This window comes from Pteropus vampyrus, unplaced genomic scaffold (assembly GCF_000151845.1).
Source record: "Pteropus vampyrus isolate Shadow unplaced genomic scaffold, Pvam_2.0 Scaffold227, whole genome shotgun sequence".
NCBI classification, from domain to species: Eukaryota; Metazoa; Chordata; class Mammalia; order Chiroptera; family Pteropodidae; genus Pteropus; species Pteropus vampyrus.
This window is the reverse complement of record NW_011889008.1, coordinates 1,174,038-1,188,822: the sequence shown is the minus strand read 5'-3', so window position 1 is coordinate 1,188,822 and position 14,785 is coordinate 1,174,038. Positions and strand designations below refer to the sequence as shown.

The 14,785-nt window shown below is 60.2% G+C and overlaps 1 protein-coding gene and 1 long non-coding RNA gene across 3 annotated transcripts in view; one reads left to right on the top strand and one right to left on the bottom strand.

Annotated features, from left to right (window-relative positions):
- The window catches only part of BAHCC1 (BAH domain and coiled-coil containing 1), a 61,643-nt gene extending 54,104 nt beyond the window's left edge, over positions 1–7,539 (top strand). The window contains exons 28-29 of the mRNA XM_023538657.1: positions 6,000–6,038; positions 7,360–7,539. Coding sequence (XP_023394425.1) covers positions 6,000–6,038; positions 7,360–7,539 — 219 coding nt within the window. The remainder of the gene's footprint in view (positions 1–5,999; positions 6,039–7,359) is intronic.
- A 368-nt stretch (positions 7,540–7,907) lies between these two features.
- LOC111728764 lies at positions 7,908–14,347 on the bottom strand. Of its 2 annotated transcripts, XR_002775939.1 has the most exons (4): positions 13,939–14,347; positions 11,473–13,385; positions 10,682–10,847; positions 7,908–10,391 (listed from the first exon to the last, which is right to left on the bottom strand). It is a non-coding gene; the product is annotated as an uncharacterized LOC111728764 (long non-coding RNA). The 2 variants fall into 2 exon arrangements; XR_002775938.1 differs by having other exon boundaries at positions 11,473–14,347.
- Positions 14,348–14,785: the final 438 nt, after the last annotated feature.

The following is a 14,785-nucleotide window of genomic DNA, read 5'->3' as shown; positions in this document are numbered from 1 at the left end:
ATCTCCTGGGAAACAAAGGTATCGGGAGGAGGATTGGACGATGAGGGTCCCTCGGGGAGAGGGGACTGCAGAGGCCGAAATGAAAACCAGGGCCCCGGCCCGGGAGTGTGACGCAGCCATATGTATCTTACCTCTGTTTAAAACAAAACGAAAATGAACAAATATTTTAAAGTATTGATACGAAAAAGTGATGTTTTGATTTTATGTCTCGACTATTCCAAGCTATTTCTGACTTCCCTCTGTCCGGCCTCCGCTCAGAGCAGGGAAAGGACCAGCCCCACCAACATGTGTTGGGGCTTCTGGGCCTTTTCTGCGGCCACTTGGCAGGGCCGATGGCCTGGCGGCTGGTGCTTGGGGTAAGAACAGAGGTCCGTCCTGCCCACAGCCGGGCCCCGAGTGCACGGAGCACCTGCAGGGGCTGTTCGCCCGTCTGCCCAGCACCCGGGGCACCACGGTGCCAGGCAGCTGTCCCAGGCCCTTAGGGCTCCAGTAAATTCAGAGAACTTGTCACCTCTTCACTTCTCCCGAGGCCAGGGGACAGAGAGGGCAAGCTAGACCTGTGACCCAATGGCCTTGTCCCCAACAGGCACTAAGGGCCAGGTGCTCCCCGTGTCCCACCCCACAGAGGGTTCCTGGCCCTCCAGGAGCCCAGGAAAACCCCCTAGTTTGCCACTGCTCCTTAGGATGAGCTCTCGTGTGACCCACAGTCACAGTCCAAACGATGTTGGCAGGTGCCTGGCACCCCAACCCCAGCCCCTCTCGGCCCCCGTTTCTTTCCAAGCAGGAAGCCATCGCAGCCCTGCCTGGGGGGGGCGCCGTTCCTCCCACTCCTGGTGGCAGCAAGGGATGTGCAGGGACTTGGAGGGGGTCCCCTGCACCCCAGCTTACCTCTCCCGCCCGACTCTCCCTTTGTCTTGGCACGAGTGCAATATTTCATTCCTGGCGGTCGTCTGGGGAGACAGCGGCCGAGGTCCTGCTCGCGGCTGGGGACGCAGAGGAAGATGCTGATGGAGGAGGCCAGGCCAGCAGCCAAGTGGGGACAGTGGGGACAGCCCGGTCTCGGAAACTGGAGTCTAAGGCTGTTTGCAACCCCAGGCACCGGGCCGTGAGCGCGAAGGAGCGAGCACCCTCTCCTCGGCCCTCTTCCCGATCCCTTTTCCTCTTCTGCCGGGTTTTCCGTCCTTAGCTCCCCCTCCCCCTCCCTCTCCCTCTGTGTGCGTGGGGTGCCCCCCCCCCTCGCCGGCTACCCCTGGCAGAAGCACGGCTATTGTAAATGTGTAAACTAAGAGGAGGGTTGGGGTTTTTTTCAATGTAAACACTAAAAACAAACACAGAAAACACAAATGTTTTATGAACAGCAAACTCTATGTAAAGGCATTTTAGTATTAAATTTTTTATTGATAACTTGCTTAAGAATAAATATATGAACTATTGTACAGGTGTTCAGTGGTCCAGAACCCTAACTGCCTCGGTGGCTGTGTGTGCGTCACCCAGTAATTCCCAGAGGCCTCGGGCTGGGCGTCCCCGCAGACGCCTGGGACTGGGGCGTCCGGGCCAGGCCTACCCCACACTGGCCAGAGCAGAGCCCCTCAGGGACATGTGACCAGGACGGATTGGGGGTAGACTTGGCCTTCGAGACACCCCTTCCCCAGGATGAGTGTCCCCTTCCTTATAGGTCTCACTTGTGTGGGACAGATGTCCAGCCTGAACCAGTCTGTGTGGCTGGGGCAGGCACCTCTGCAGGAGAGGAGGGAGGGGTCGACCCCCACAGGGCACAGGCACAAGAGGAAGGCTGGTCCCCAAAGCGCTGTGGCCCCGGGGACCAGTCTGCAGACCAGACAGCAGATGCCCTCAGCAAGGAAGCAGGAGTTAGTTCATTCGACTAACACTTTCTCCACTGATGGCTGTGCAGGGGTAAAAAGTAAACAACACTTTTGATCGTTAAACGGGGGACTGTCCCCCCAAGGTCGGGGGCTTCAGGAAAGGGGGTACATCTGGAGAGCTGGGGTGCCGCCGCAGTCAGGGAGAGCCACGCCCGGCGAGGCTGCAGGCTGGGGGCTTTCCGGAAGCCTGTCTCTTAGCCGGGAGACCAGCCATTTCACGCCACCTCCAGGGCACTTGTGGACCCCCGGGAGGGGACCCCAGGTCAGAGCAGGTATGCAGGGGCAAGGTCAGCATGGAAAGTGGGGCTACGACCCAGACACGAACCCCCGTCAGGTGCGTGAGGAGCTGGGGGCCATCGGCACCTGCGTGCACGTTACGCCCCACACACGCACGCTCCCCAGCGGCCCGGATGCCGCCCTCCACTTTCTCCTCTCCTCTGCTGGACGGACTGGATCAGAGAGAGCAGAGCGGGCAAGACCCGTCCCCACGATGCAGGACGAGGTCCGAGGCCACGTTGCCCGGCCAGGAGCACGGCATGGGCGCGGGAGGGAGAGGCCCCGCCAGCTCCTCGCTCTGCCGTTCGCAGCCCACACGTGAGGGGGGTGGGAACGGGGCTCCCACCCGGGATGCCTGGGGCTGTGTGGTGTGGGGGTGCACGCCTGCGCCTGCCAGGCCCTGACTGGGTAGTCTGAGCACCTGGATCCAGCTGTGACCGAAGGCGGCCACGTTTTGCCCTTGGACGCCCCGAGCCCATGAGGCAGCAGCACCCGCCTTGCAGGTGAGTTGGGGGTTTCCGATGGCCCAGGTCCGAGAAGGTGGGAGACGGTGCCCGGGGGAGGCCTTGGCAGCCGGGTGAGTGTCGAGAGGACCTAACGGGGTGGCAGCTCTGAGCGAGGGAGCGCCTGCCGACTCAGGTGTTTGGCTTAGGGACCCTCAGTAGACAGAGGAGGGGGGACTGAAGCCAGAGACCCCTGTGGGCTCGGAAGACCCAACTTCAGTTACAGGCTGGGGCAGAACCCAGGTGGGATGGGGCCGGAGCAGGGAGAGGCTGGGCCACTGCCAGGGCCCAAGCCCGGCCCCGCCGGCCCCCTCCCAACCAGCTGTGGAGCAGGGCACATAGGGAGGCTCTGAGGCAAGAGGGTGGCGTGGGGCCAGGGCAGGGTGGGTGACAGTACAGAGGGCTGGCACTGACACCCACTCGGGAGCCAGGAGGGAACCTTCTCCGCTGGCAGGTCATGGGGTCGAATCCTCTACTCAGCCCCTGACACCAGCGCCATGAGAGGGGCAGAGGGGGATGGCTCTCCAGCCAGACAACCTCCCGGTGGCCCCAGCGCTGGGCTCCCTGCTTTGGACAGACTAACAGGGACGGCCAAGGCAGCGAAGTACCAACCATCCCCAGAATGGTCTCGGAGGGCTTCCGGGAGGAGGCGACGCCTGGGCTCCCAGAGGAAGAGTAGGGCAGGGCAGGCAGAGGGCAGGTAGAGAACCTGGTAGCCAGAGGTCCGGGGGGGCCTGATGCTGGGGCAGAGTGTGGCAGAGGCCGGGTCACGATGAGCCCACAGTACAGGGTGGGGTCTGCAGTGTCTGCTGGACAACAGGACACACCCGATGCCTCTAGGCAAAGGGTCCCCAGTCAGATGAGCCTGCTTTCTCTGTGGCTCCGGGGTCAGGGTTAGAGGGGCCAGGGCTCACCTGGGGGAGGAGCTAGCACCCAGAGAGGGGCTCTAAGGGCCTCGGGTAAGGGGCAGGGGCAGAGGCCTGGGCTGGAGGGCGATGGGGGAGGGGAGCAGTGCCACCAACAGGCCCAGGAGCATGGGCAGGTGGGGGCGAGCTGGAAGGCGGTGATGCACGGACATGGCAAGCGGGGACTGTGGCAGAATTAGGTGAGTCCCCAAGGGTCGGTTCCCAGCCACCCCACCCCCTCCTCGCCCCATCTTCCCACTGGTTGTCCCCCTGCGCCCCAGGACAGGGCCAGGGAAAGGCACCGGGTGGGCACGTGGGGCTGCAGGGCCTGGCGGGCAGACATGCAGGACACACTTTGATCAAGACGAATGAGCCATTATGAGTAAACGCCGAAGCAAGATGAATGACGGCCCCGGGTGCGTGAGATCGATAAAAGTGATGTTTTATCAGGTAGAAATGACAACCCGGCTGATCGCAATTCGTTTTTAATACCACAAGCCAATTGGGGACGAGGGGATTTAATTGTTCGGGCCCCTGCCCGGGCAAGGTGGCCAGGTGGGGCGGGGAGCAGACTCAGACCCGGGTCGGGGATGGGGAGAGGTCAGCTGTGCGGCCCGGCCGGCCAGGGGCCATCTGAACACTCAGCCGGCCAAAGGCTGGACCCTGGTGGCCTCCTGGGTCTGCAGCAGTGAGAGGCTGCTCCGGGTGGGGACGGACCCGCCTCTAGGGCCCCCGAGTGCCAGCCAAGGAAGTGGACACGGCACCGAAGAGTGACCCCGAAAAGCTCCCTGGCCTCCAGCCAGGAACCGGGGGGTCTCAACCTCCACTTTCCACTGCCCCTGCCCACTGCGGCCACCCCGCACCAGTCCCCAGGGGACCTGGTGACAAGCCAGCCCCTCTCCAGAGCCGTTTCTCCTTTAAAATTCTGGCCTTCTGCACCCTTTCCAGGCACTGGCCTCAGGCCACCTGCTCAGACTCAGAACGGAGACGAGCGCACGGCTGCTCCGTGCCTGAGCTCCAGACACCGAAAGGCCGAGTCCCCCCTCAGTGTCCAGGGCCAGAGTGCCATTGGCAGAGGCACCAAGAGGCCCGAGGGACTCAAGCCTCCAGAGAGGAGGACGGTGGGGGCAGGCAAGGCAGGACGGCGGGCGGAGTTCGGCCTGGCTCTTCCCTGAGGGGTCCCAGAACCCTCATCTGTGAACCGGGGTCACTGACTACCCACCAATGAGGCTGGGGTGAGCTTTGTGGGAAGCAGCAAAGGCCTTTCCAGACCCCCATGCCAGGGGCCTTCCGTGGACCCACATCGCACCCTGGGGGGCAGGCCGGGCAGGTCACACTCCCAGCGCGCTGCCTCAACGCCCTACCGGCCCGCAGTGAAAGGGCTGGGCGTGTGGGGACATGCACGGGGCTCCGGGCTGGATGCCGTGGAGCCAGATTCCGCCCCAGCAACCGGCTCAGCGGCCTGACTCCTCCACCCCCACTGGCCATTCCTCAGCGCCCCTCCACCAGGGGTCCCCGTGGCCTCCCTGGGGGCTTTCCTAAGGGGTGCATGCCATTCTCTGATAATGTTCAAGGAGCTTTCTAGGTGTCAGGTATGCATCCATCTGCCACTCCCACGTGACAGAGGATGCCTGGCAGGGTCCCCAAAGCCATGGGACATGTCTACCCGCTTCGCACTAGCCAGGGACCCCAAGGCCCAGACTGTGGATGGCGGAAACACGAGAGCTGCTGGGGCAGGCGCTCTGAGGGCCGGGGGGGAAATGAGGCCGTGGCGAGGCTTCTGGGCGGGGTGAGCAAAGTGCTCATGAAACCAGCAGGCTGCAAACCAGACGGGCGGGCGGGAGAGGCAGGCCCTCCGGCTCTTCGGACCTCTGACTCAGCGTTCTGCGGTCCTGACACCCCTCTCCCCATGCCCCAGGGGGCCTGAGAGGGCCCAGTTCAGGCAGCAAGAGGCCAGGCCGGCCCCCAAACTAAGCCTCTGTGCTTGGTGCCCTGTTGAGGGTGTCATGTCTGCAGCTGGAGCTCTCCAGACATTTACATCAGTTCTGAAGTTCAGACACGTGATGCGACTTCTGTGCAGCCCACTTCTGTGAGGCCCAGCGGCTGGGGAGTACGCCCTCCCCAAGCAGGAAGCAGCAGCAGCTAGAAGCGGCCATCTCCAAGGGTGCACGAAGACCTGTCCCATTCCTGCTGTGCAGGTGAGCTGAGAGGGAGCGAGCCCTCACGGCCCAGACAAGGACTTGTAAGGAGCTTGCCACCGCTCTGAACCTGGGTCACCCTTTGTGTCCTTAGATTCTGCATTCCCCTGACAACGTCTTCGGCCCGTCTTCACTTGCTCAGATTGCGTTTTCAGGTGCTCTCCATCACAGGCCACCCCAACTTCGGAGTTAGTGGGGCCCACTTGCATGAGTGTTTCCTGTCTGATTTTGCAGGCTCCTGAGGCAGACCACATCCATCTGCAGAAGGAAAAGGTGAGGGACCGACCCAGGACTCCGGGCTCGCCAGGCCAAAACCTGTTGTTCAGAAAAAACCTTCACCAGTCCTGTCTCCATCAATGAACAGGGACAGTGGGTCCTGGATGACACCGAGGGCTGGCGGAGAAGCTGCCGATGCCTTCGGCCTATTCCAAACATTCTGGAACCAGCTGTCCTGCCCATCAGAAACGGGCACAGCCCATGTCTTTTCTCAGCTCCTGCCGATGTGACCTGTTCCTGGTTGGGACACGTGTTTCTGTCTGTCCATTCTTCTATCCATCTGTCTGCCATTTCAACGAGTATATACTGAAGACCTACTGTGTGCTGGGCCCTCTGCCCGGCACCAGGATGCAGTCCCGAGGGGATTACATGACGTCCCTGTCCTTCAGGAGCTGAGAGCCCAGCAGGGAAGAAGCCTGACACAGAGACCGTAGCATCCAGCGAACCCTGAGCGCCAATGCAGAAGCTGTGCCGGAAGGCGCCAGGCTGGGCTCCTCGTCGCCACAGAGCGACAGCAGGCCAAGACATTCTGGTCCAGGGCCCCGAGGACAGGAGCAGTGCTGCTCTCCCCAGAAACTCGGGCCCTGGAGAAAACACTTCTGGGGGCATCCGCGGCTGCTTCTTTTCACTGGTTGAATCCGAAGAAGGCAACTCTCGGAGAAAGGCAGGACGAGGGGTTTGCTGGGTGGGCACCATCTTCCATGGCATCACCTCAGAAAACAGTGACACAGAACAACCTCCAGGCCTGGGTCCACTGCCCTGGGCAGCATGGGGGTTGGGACTGGAGTGCCACTGAGAAAAAGTGCTCCGGCTGGCAGTGGGAGTGAATAAGCCCGAGGCCTCCACAGCCCCCGTCCCCTAAGGTTTCCAGCAGCCAGGAGCCTCGGGGCCCCTCAGGTCTAGAGGCCCCCTCACAGTCTGGCTTGCTGCGAGGGGAAAGTTAAAACCACCCCTTCTGTTTGGGAGCCTTTGAACAAGTTTAAGATCTCGCCCCTTGTCAGGAAGTCTGTTTTCACTTATGAGAAACAGACTCGGGGCGGCGGGGGGCAGAGCGAGTGTCGGGAGACTCCGCACTGACAGGGTAATTATATTTTTCACCACCGGCCCCTTCAGCCACCCCTCTGATGCTGGGCAAGCATCCTGGGCCTGGGGCTCCCCGCGGCCCCGCAATGGCTCCCCTCTTGGGGTGCCCGCTGGATGAAGGCTGGCATCGGGTTCGAGGGACCCTACAGGAAAAGGATGCGAGCCCATTGCCAAGGACAAGCCAGCTCGGAGGCAGCCTCCGCTTAGGCCGCAGGAGAATTCTGCGGGTCGACAGGGAAACCACGACGCCCCGAACCCATGGGGCGTTTGTGGCCACTGGTGCCTGCGGAAAACCAACGCCCTCGAAGGCTGCCCCAGGCCACTTTCCCGGGCGCTCAGAAGCCAGAGCGGCAGCCGGAAGAATCTCTCCCGGACCCGCGTCCAGAAGACCCACCCCGCACACGAGGCTGAGTGAGCTGCCATGCCACCCTGTGGTCACATGACCCTGGCTGAGCCAATCGGGGAACCTCTGCCTTCTCCACCACAGGGATTGGCTTTGGGGAGGGCACGTGACCCAAGCTGAGCCAATCAGGGTCTACCCCTGGGTTCTCAGGTCATTTTGAAATGAGCGCGACCCCACCTAGGTAGCCAGGTGAGAGTTGTGAGCCCACTACAGTGGCTGACTCCCTAAGTAGCACCGGTGAAGCCTGTCTCTCCTGGCTTGGTACTGAGCTCCTGCCGAACTGAACCCCTGACCTCTGTGTTTTCACCAGGTAGAATACAGGACAGCCCGTTTAATTTGAGTTTCAGATAAACAGTGAAAAACCTCATCTGAAATTTAAATTTAACTCAACATCCTATATTTATTTGCTACTGTGGAACAATGAGTTGACCTTGAAACCAAATTGTCCAACATAACATAAACTGGACAACAAAACCTGTCCGTAAGCAGGCGCACCCAGCAGCTGTCCATCGAGGGGCAGAAAAGATGCACCCAGAAGGGGCCGGGCAGGCCCTGGAGGCACAGGAGGCTGCTGGAGCCCACTGCTGCCACAAACCCATGGCCTCCATGAAGCTCCCCGATCTAAGCAAGGAAGAAGCAGCCAGGGTTCACAGATGGCCTTTTGTGGGGCTACCCCAGCCCTAAGCGGACCATGGTGCACTTGCAGCCCTGCCTTTCAGGACCATCCTCCCAGGTGCGTAACATTGAGCAGAAGTCTAGGTGCCCAAGGCTAGAGTCTACACAGAATCCTGGGCAGTGCCTGGCCATCTGGCCAGGCACAAAAGACTTGGAAGGAGCAAATGACAGATGAGTCAGGAAGGTGGTTCAAAGAGGAGAAGCGGACAGACATCATGGACTGTGCCCGGAGGCCGAGCATCTGCTTGCCCATGTGAGTGTCATCGGAGTTCACTGCAGAAGAGCTCTTAATAGACAGGTGGGCACATGACTCACCCCAGGGCTGCTCATCATGTCTGCTCCTCTCAGCCAGCCTTGGGCTTCCTCCATGGCTCATGCAAAGATCCCAATGGGCAGGCAGGAAGGATATGCTTGAGGACCCCACTGTGGACCTTCCCTCCCCAGCTGACCCGGATCCCCACTGATGAGTACCCAGTTGTCAGCAGCAACCACAGACCTCAAATCGCAGCTGCGGTTCCGTGCCTCGAGGGAACCAGGCAGCCGTGCTACGGCTGTTTGATTCCTTCAGGCCTGTCCATCATGGCATGGGCAATAGTTTGTCCTTACCAGAAACAGACGCCACTCTAGATTTGGATGTGTCATGGGCCTAGTGAACCCTTCGATTTGTTCAAGGAACCCCACCAGCACCTGCAACCAAGGAACTCATTTCTGAGCAGGGGTACACCAAGAGTATGACAGTCCATACCCCAGCTGCCCCAGGCTCTGGGGTCCTGCGTACACTCTGGTGGCCAGTGGGGCGGATGGAGGCCTGACGAGGGAGCAAGGGCAATGGAATTTCTGTGGACCCAGCCCCCAAAGCCACTGCACAAGTATTCCAATGCCAACGCATGCAGCAAAAAGCCGGAGGAGCCTACATGCTCACCAGGAGCTGGCTCGCCCACCGGCCCCGTGCCGAGGCTGTGGGGAGCCATGGTGCAGACGGAGGGGTGCGGGGCACGGTGCCGGATGAGCGTGTGTGTACACCCCATTCCGCACGTGTGTGCGTGACGCACTTAGATGTGTATGGCAATGGTCTGGAAACATATCCCAGGTTGGCCCCAGGGAGAATGGGAGGGGTTTATGGCTCCTCCTGTGAGTGGCGGCGACAGCCTTGCTCAGTGAGCGGCCGGGAGACAGGATCATCTCAAGGAAGGGAATGATGGGGGCCTCGTGATCTTGAGCACCCCCACCAGATGGGTGGAAGTTCTGGAAAGTTCTTAGCGGGACTTGCTCCTCTTGGCCTGTCTCCTACCTATGGCCCTTGGACAGGCCACTTGCCTCCCTAAGACCTGCTTTCCTGGTCTGTGAAAATGAGAAGGCGTGTGACGCCAGTAGACTCCAGCGTGCTCTGCACACCTCGTGGCCTCCAAGCCGCTGGGTGCTGAGTAATGACAGAATCTTCAGGGAGGGACAGAGCCCAGTCTGCTGGGCATTTCTTGCCTTCGGCATCATCTCCTTTCCAGTTGCCGGGAGGGGCAGAGACTGTGTTGCCCTGATATGTCCTTCTTCCTCAGTAACAGAATCCGCACCTGTTACTGGGCCCCAGCTCTCCAGAGTCAAGATCGCACCTCCCAGCTTCCCTTGCAGCTAGATGCAACCCTAGGACCGAGTTCCAGCCAATGAGAGTAAACAGCAACGTCACGTGCAATGGGAAGTGTCCTTCAAGGAGCTGTGCTCTTCTTTGATCCTTCTCCCTTCCTGCTGGCTGAAATGTACCTGTGATAGCTGGAGCCTCAGCAGCTATCTGGGATCATGAGGTGGAAGCCACATATGAGGACAGTGGAGCAAACAAGACAGAGGGAGCCTGGTGCCTGATGACTGTGGAGCCTCCAAAGCTGCCTGGAGGCTTTATACGAAACAGAAAGAAATGTCGCTGTTATTCTGGACTTCCTGTGGAGACGACATCCGACCTTGAGCGCTGGGTATGGTTCTGCGCAGCCCTAGTGTCTTATGGTTCTCCTTTTGCTGCTCCCTGCCTGTCCATGCTGAGGACTTCCTTTCCACCTGGCTCCATTCCCCCCCAGACCCCCACCCCCATTCTTCTGGGACACCGAGTCCTGGGGCATTGTGATCTCTGAGGCTGGTTCATTCTCAGTCCTGATGTCGCTGCCAGGTCAGGCCCTCTCACAGCACGGAGAGCTCATCACAGCCTGTAATTATGTATTTATTGTGGATTTCCTTGATTGCCTGCTTCCCAGGACTGTCATTAACATGAAGGCAGGGCTCCTGCCTGTGTGTGGTCACCATTGTGTCCCTGCACCCAGCTCGGAGCCTGGGCACAAGTGTGCACCAGCAAACCCCTGCCACGTGGATGCTGACCCCGCTGACACCGCCGCCCTCCCCCCGACCCTTCCTCTGCCCCCACAGCCCTGCTCTCCCGGCCCTCCTCCCCTGCCCTCCGCCAGTGCTCAGGGGCCCCAGCTCTCTCTGCTGTCCTGACCTTGCACTGGAGCTCCAGGCCCCAGGCCCTTCCGGCTCTCCACGCCGGCCACATGCCATCTCCTGAATTCTGGTCTCGGGCATGAGGACTGTGATTGGATTCCAGAAGCAGTTCCAGCGCCTGCTGGTGGTGCGGTCCCGCTTCTCGGACGCTCCCTCTTTCTGTCCTGCAAACAGTGATGACACCCCCCCCAAGTAGGCGCTCCATTCACAGGGGCACTGGGATGATCTAGAGGTGGGGTACATCCCAACCCCAAACAGCTAACAGTGAAGGGCGGACGACTGCATGTGTGGAGCCACCAGAATCCACCCACGCTACCAGGGACAGTGGCGGTCAGGACTGCCACTTGGGGAACCGATGGTACCTACTAAAACTGAAGCTTGGCTTCACCAGGACCCACACTACCGGGCACAAACCCAGAAGACATGCACTAGAATGTTCCTAGCAGTACTACTGGTAAACTTTGGAGTTAGCCCACATGTCCCTCAACAGGAGATAAACTGTGGTGCCCCATACGACAGAACGCAGTGTGGCGGAACCACAGAACGGACAGGGACAAGGACACGTGAGTCGCATAGCTTATGTTGAGCGAAAGAGGCCAGCCTGAAGGACAGTCAGTGTGGCCCGTTAATATGAATACAAAGATCAGGCACAACTAGTCTCCAGGGGTGCACATGGGCGCTCTTCTGGGGTTTGGGATCGGAGTGGGCACGAGGGAGCCTCTGGGGGCTGGAAGGCATCTGGATGGAGGTGGTGGATACAGGGGTGTACGGAGCAGAGAAACCACCCACCTGTAAGCTTGAGATCGGTGCATTCGCCTCCAGTTTTTAGATGAATTTATATACTGGGGGGTGCAGAGTGAGGGTCTGTAGGATGGCTGGTCACTGTAACCCCCAGACCAGCCCTATTCCTCCTCCTCCACTCCCTTTTCTATTCAGGCCGCGCTGGCCTTCCTGCCCTGAGACTCCGGGCTCTGTGGTGTCCCCTTGTGGTCCCAGCAGCCATGGGCTCTTTGCTCCTCTGGTCCAGTCTCTTCAACCTTGACAGGGGCCACCACACTGGCCTCCCTGGCCTTGAGTCGGGCTGTTCCGACAGTGACAGCTCCAAGGACACCTACATGTCCGACCCCTCACGCCAGCTGCTGCTCCTAAGTGCTATCCAGCCACCTGCCCTGCCTTTCTTCCCCATGGGAAACAGGACTGGGGATGGCTTAGGCTCAAAGAGGCCAGGTCTAGAACTGGCGCTTCCTATTCTAGGCCATCAAATCCCAACTTCTGATGCCGGTTGAGTCAAGGCTGGCAAACAGGGTCATCTATGTGCCAGCTGTGGCTGATAAGAAGGCTGCCTGGAGAATGTGCTGGAAGGACTCAGAGGCTACCTCTGGGCTCTGCAGGAAAGAATGTCTGATGGATTAGTGACATCTGCGCACGTGACGGAGGAATGATAGGCAACCGTACTGTCCCTGAGAGCCATCTCCACTCTCTACACCCTCCCTGCGCCCCCCACAGGCTCCTAGAATCCCACCAGACCCACCACCACCTCCCCGACTGCAGCGAATGCTAATAATGACAGCTCCTGTGTATTTCCTGAGCCCGTAATTATCAAGTACAAAACCGCGCTAAGCACATCACATACATGCTCTTTCTACCTGCCCAACAATCCTATCGTTCCCACCATGTGACACGTGGGGGATCAAGGGGGAGGGATGCCCGCCAGGCCCCCGACACCGGGGACAGAGGTGGGGCATGCGCACAGCCGAGTCCCCGATGCCACGTCCGTGGACTCTGTCGCTTCACCTCCCTTGCCTGTCTCCCCTTTTCCACTGCTCCAACTCCTACCTACCTTTCGAAGCCACCTTAAGTGCCACCTCCTTCTCTCATGCCCATTCTGCCAGGAGTCCTCTCCCCCCTGAACTCGCGAAGGTCCCAGGCTCGGGCTGTCTTGCCCTGAAATTCCATATGCCTCTGGTGTTGAACCATGAACTTCACACCTGGAACACGTCCTTTCCTCCTTGGGGCTTCTTCAGGCTGAGCCCTGGCCGAGTAGAGAAAGGCCCCCCTGGAAAAGTTTGTCGAGTGAATAAATACCCCTCGCCTTGGACAGAAGCCCTGCTCTGGCCTCACCAAGCAAAATGCATGGTCCGTTCACTCTCCGGTGTGTGCTGAGCGCCTGGTGGATGCAGGCACCGTGATGGACAATGGTGAACGAGATCGGTCCCCGCCCTGGGAACTGACAGTTCCAACCGTGCCCTGTTACAACTGTTTAATAAAAATAGAGCATCTGGAAGGGCCTCCTGGAGGAGGAGGCACCTGAACTCTGTGGCCTACATGTGCTGACAGTCAGGCTGCTGATCCACTGCTCTGCCCACCGCTTGCATCACCACTTGCAGGCTGTCTTCCCGCTCCTGGACAGGTCTGGGTGGTTCTGCAGGAGGAAGGGGCCCAGCCGAGCCCTGCCCCGCCCATTCCAAGGTTGCCTGTGCATAGGACGCACGCGGGTTTCGCTTATGCGGGTGCGTCACTGCGCACGAAGGAAACAGCAACGTGTCTAGGATGCTTTGATTCGCACTTCAGAACAGATGCTGGACACCTTAGCGCGGCACTGGGCCAACTGCCCTGCCCCCCGGCCTGAGGCCGACCCGTAGACACAGTATCCATGGGGACTCCCTTGCCCCAGTTGGGGCTAGATTCAGCCAGTGAGCAATCTGCAGACAAAAAAAAAGAAAAAAGAAAAGAAAGAAAGAAAAAGAAAAGAAAAAAGAGCTTGCAGGAGGAAAGCGAGGTCAGTATATCAATGGCCAGGCTCCTCCCTCCCACGTTGCTGTGTCCCTCTCCCCAAGGTCACAGCTCTGGTGGGTTGGGTCTCTCCTAGGGGCTACAGCTGCCCTTCAGGTCAGGGATGGTCACAGCTCCCCTTTGTTGCTGGCCCTGGGCACCGCACCATTTCTATTTTAATTCATTCATTTTCCATTTATTCAACTCTCCTCAAATGCCCTGTCTGAGGGTGCCATAAAAATGTAAGACCGTGTCAGTTATCCATATCAAAGAACATTCCTGAACGTTCCACTTGGAGTAGCTGGGAGGGGAAACTAATGAAAACTAGGGAGAAGCTTCCCCCGAGGCCCGAGCTGTTTGTATCCCCAGGACAGTAGAAGGCGTCAATAACTGACCCAATCAATGAACGAGGTGACCCGGCCTGGCCCCTGCAGCCCCCCACAGCAGACCCGGCAGACTGTCTCTTCCTTCCTTCCACCTGACCTGCTTCAGCCTCCCGGCCAAGCCCTGGTGACAAGCTCCTTTTTCCCCCGTTCCCGAGGATAGCCTTCAGGGGGTACAGCGGTGGGTGAGGAGCCCCGCGCCCAGGCCCCCAGGTGGGGCGGGGACGCGCTGAGCGGCGGAATCAGGAAACCCGGCCCCCAGCGGCCTCCATTCTAACAGGCTGGGGGCTCTGAGGCTGTCGCTTCACCTCCGTGTGAGCGATGGGGGCAGAACAGATGACCAAAGATAGCGCAGCGCTTCTCGTGCAAAGGGCGCTCGGGGACCCTCTGGGACGGCTGGGGGCAGCGAGGTGTTCCTCGGGGAGGGGGTCCCGGGAGCGCCGGGGCGGGGCGCAGGACGCCGTCTCGTCCTCGTGGTGCTCCCGGGATCCGCACACCCCGCCCGCCGCGGCCTGCGAACCACCGCGAACAGCCGCGCGCCGCCCCACGTGGGACCACACGGGCTCTCGGCCCCTGAGCCCGATTGGCTGCCGCGCAGCCAATCAGAGAGCGTTGTCGGCAGCGGTCGCGCCGATTGGCCGCCGCAAGCCAGCCCCGGGAAGGGGCGGGGCTCCCTTTTGTTCTTTCCTCCCCCGCACAGCAGCAGCCCCCACCCCGGAGCCCCGGTCGGGGCCGCCCGGAACCCCGTGGCGAGCATGTTGGCCGCGTCCGAAGTCCCTCCTAGGTGGCCGCTTGGGACCCTGGCCCTTCTTGCCGCCCCCTCCCCACCCCCTCACCCCCAACTTGCTCACACAGCGGAGGAAGAATCAACGGCCTGAAACGCGGCCTGCGTAGAGGCTGACCTTGCGGAAGCCCTTTCAGTTCTCAGCCCTCTGTTGCCTTCCCCT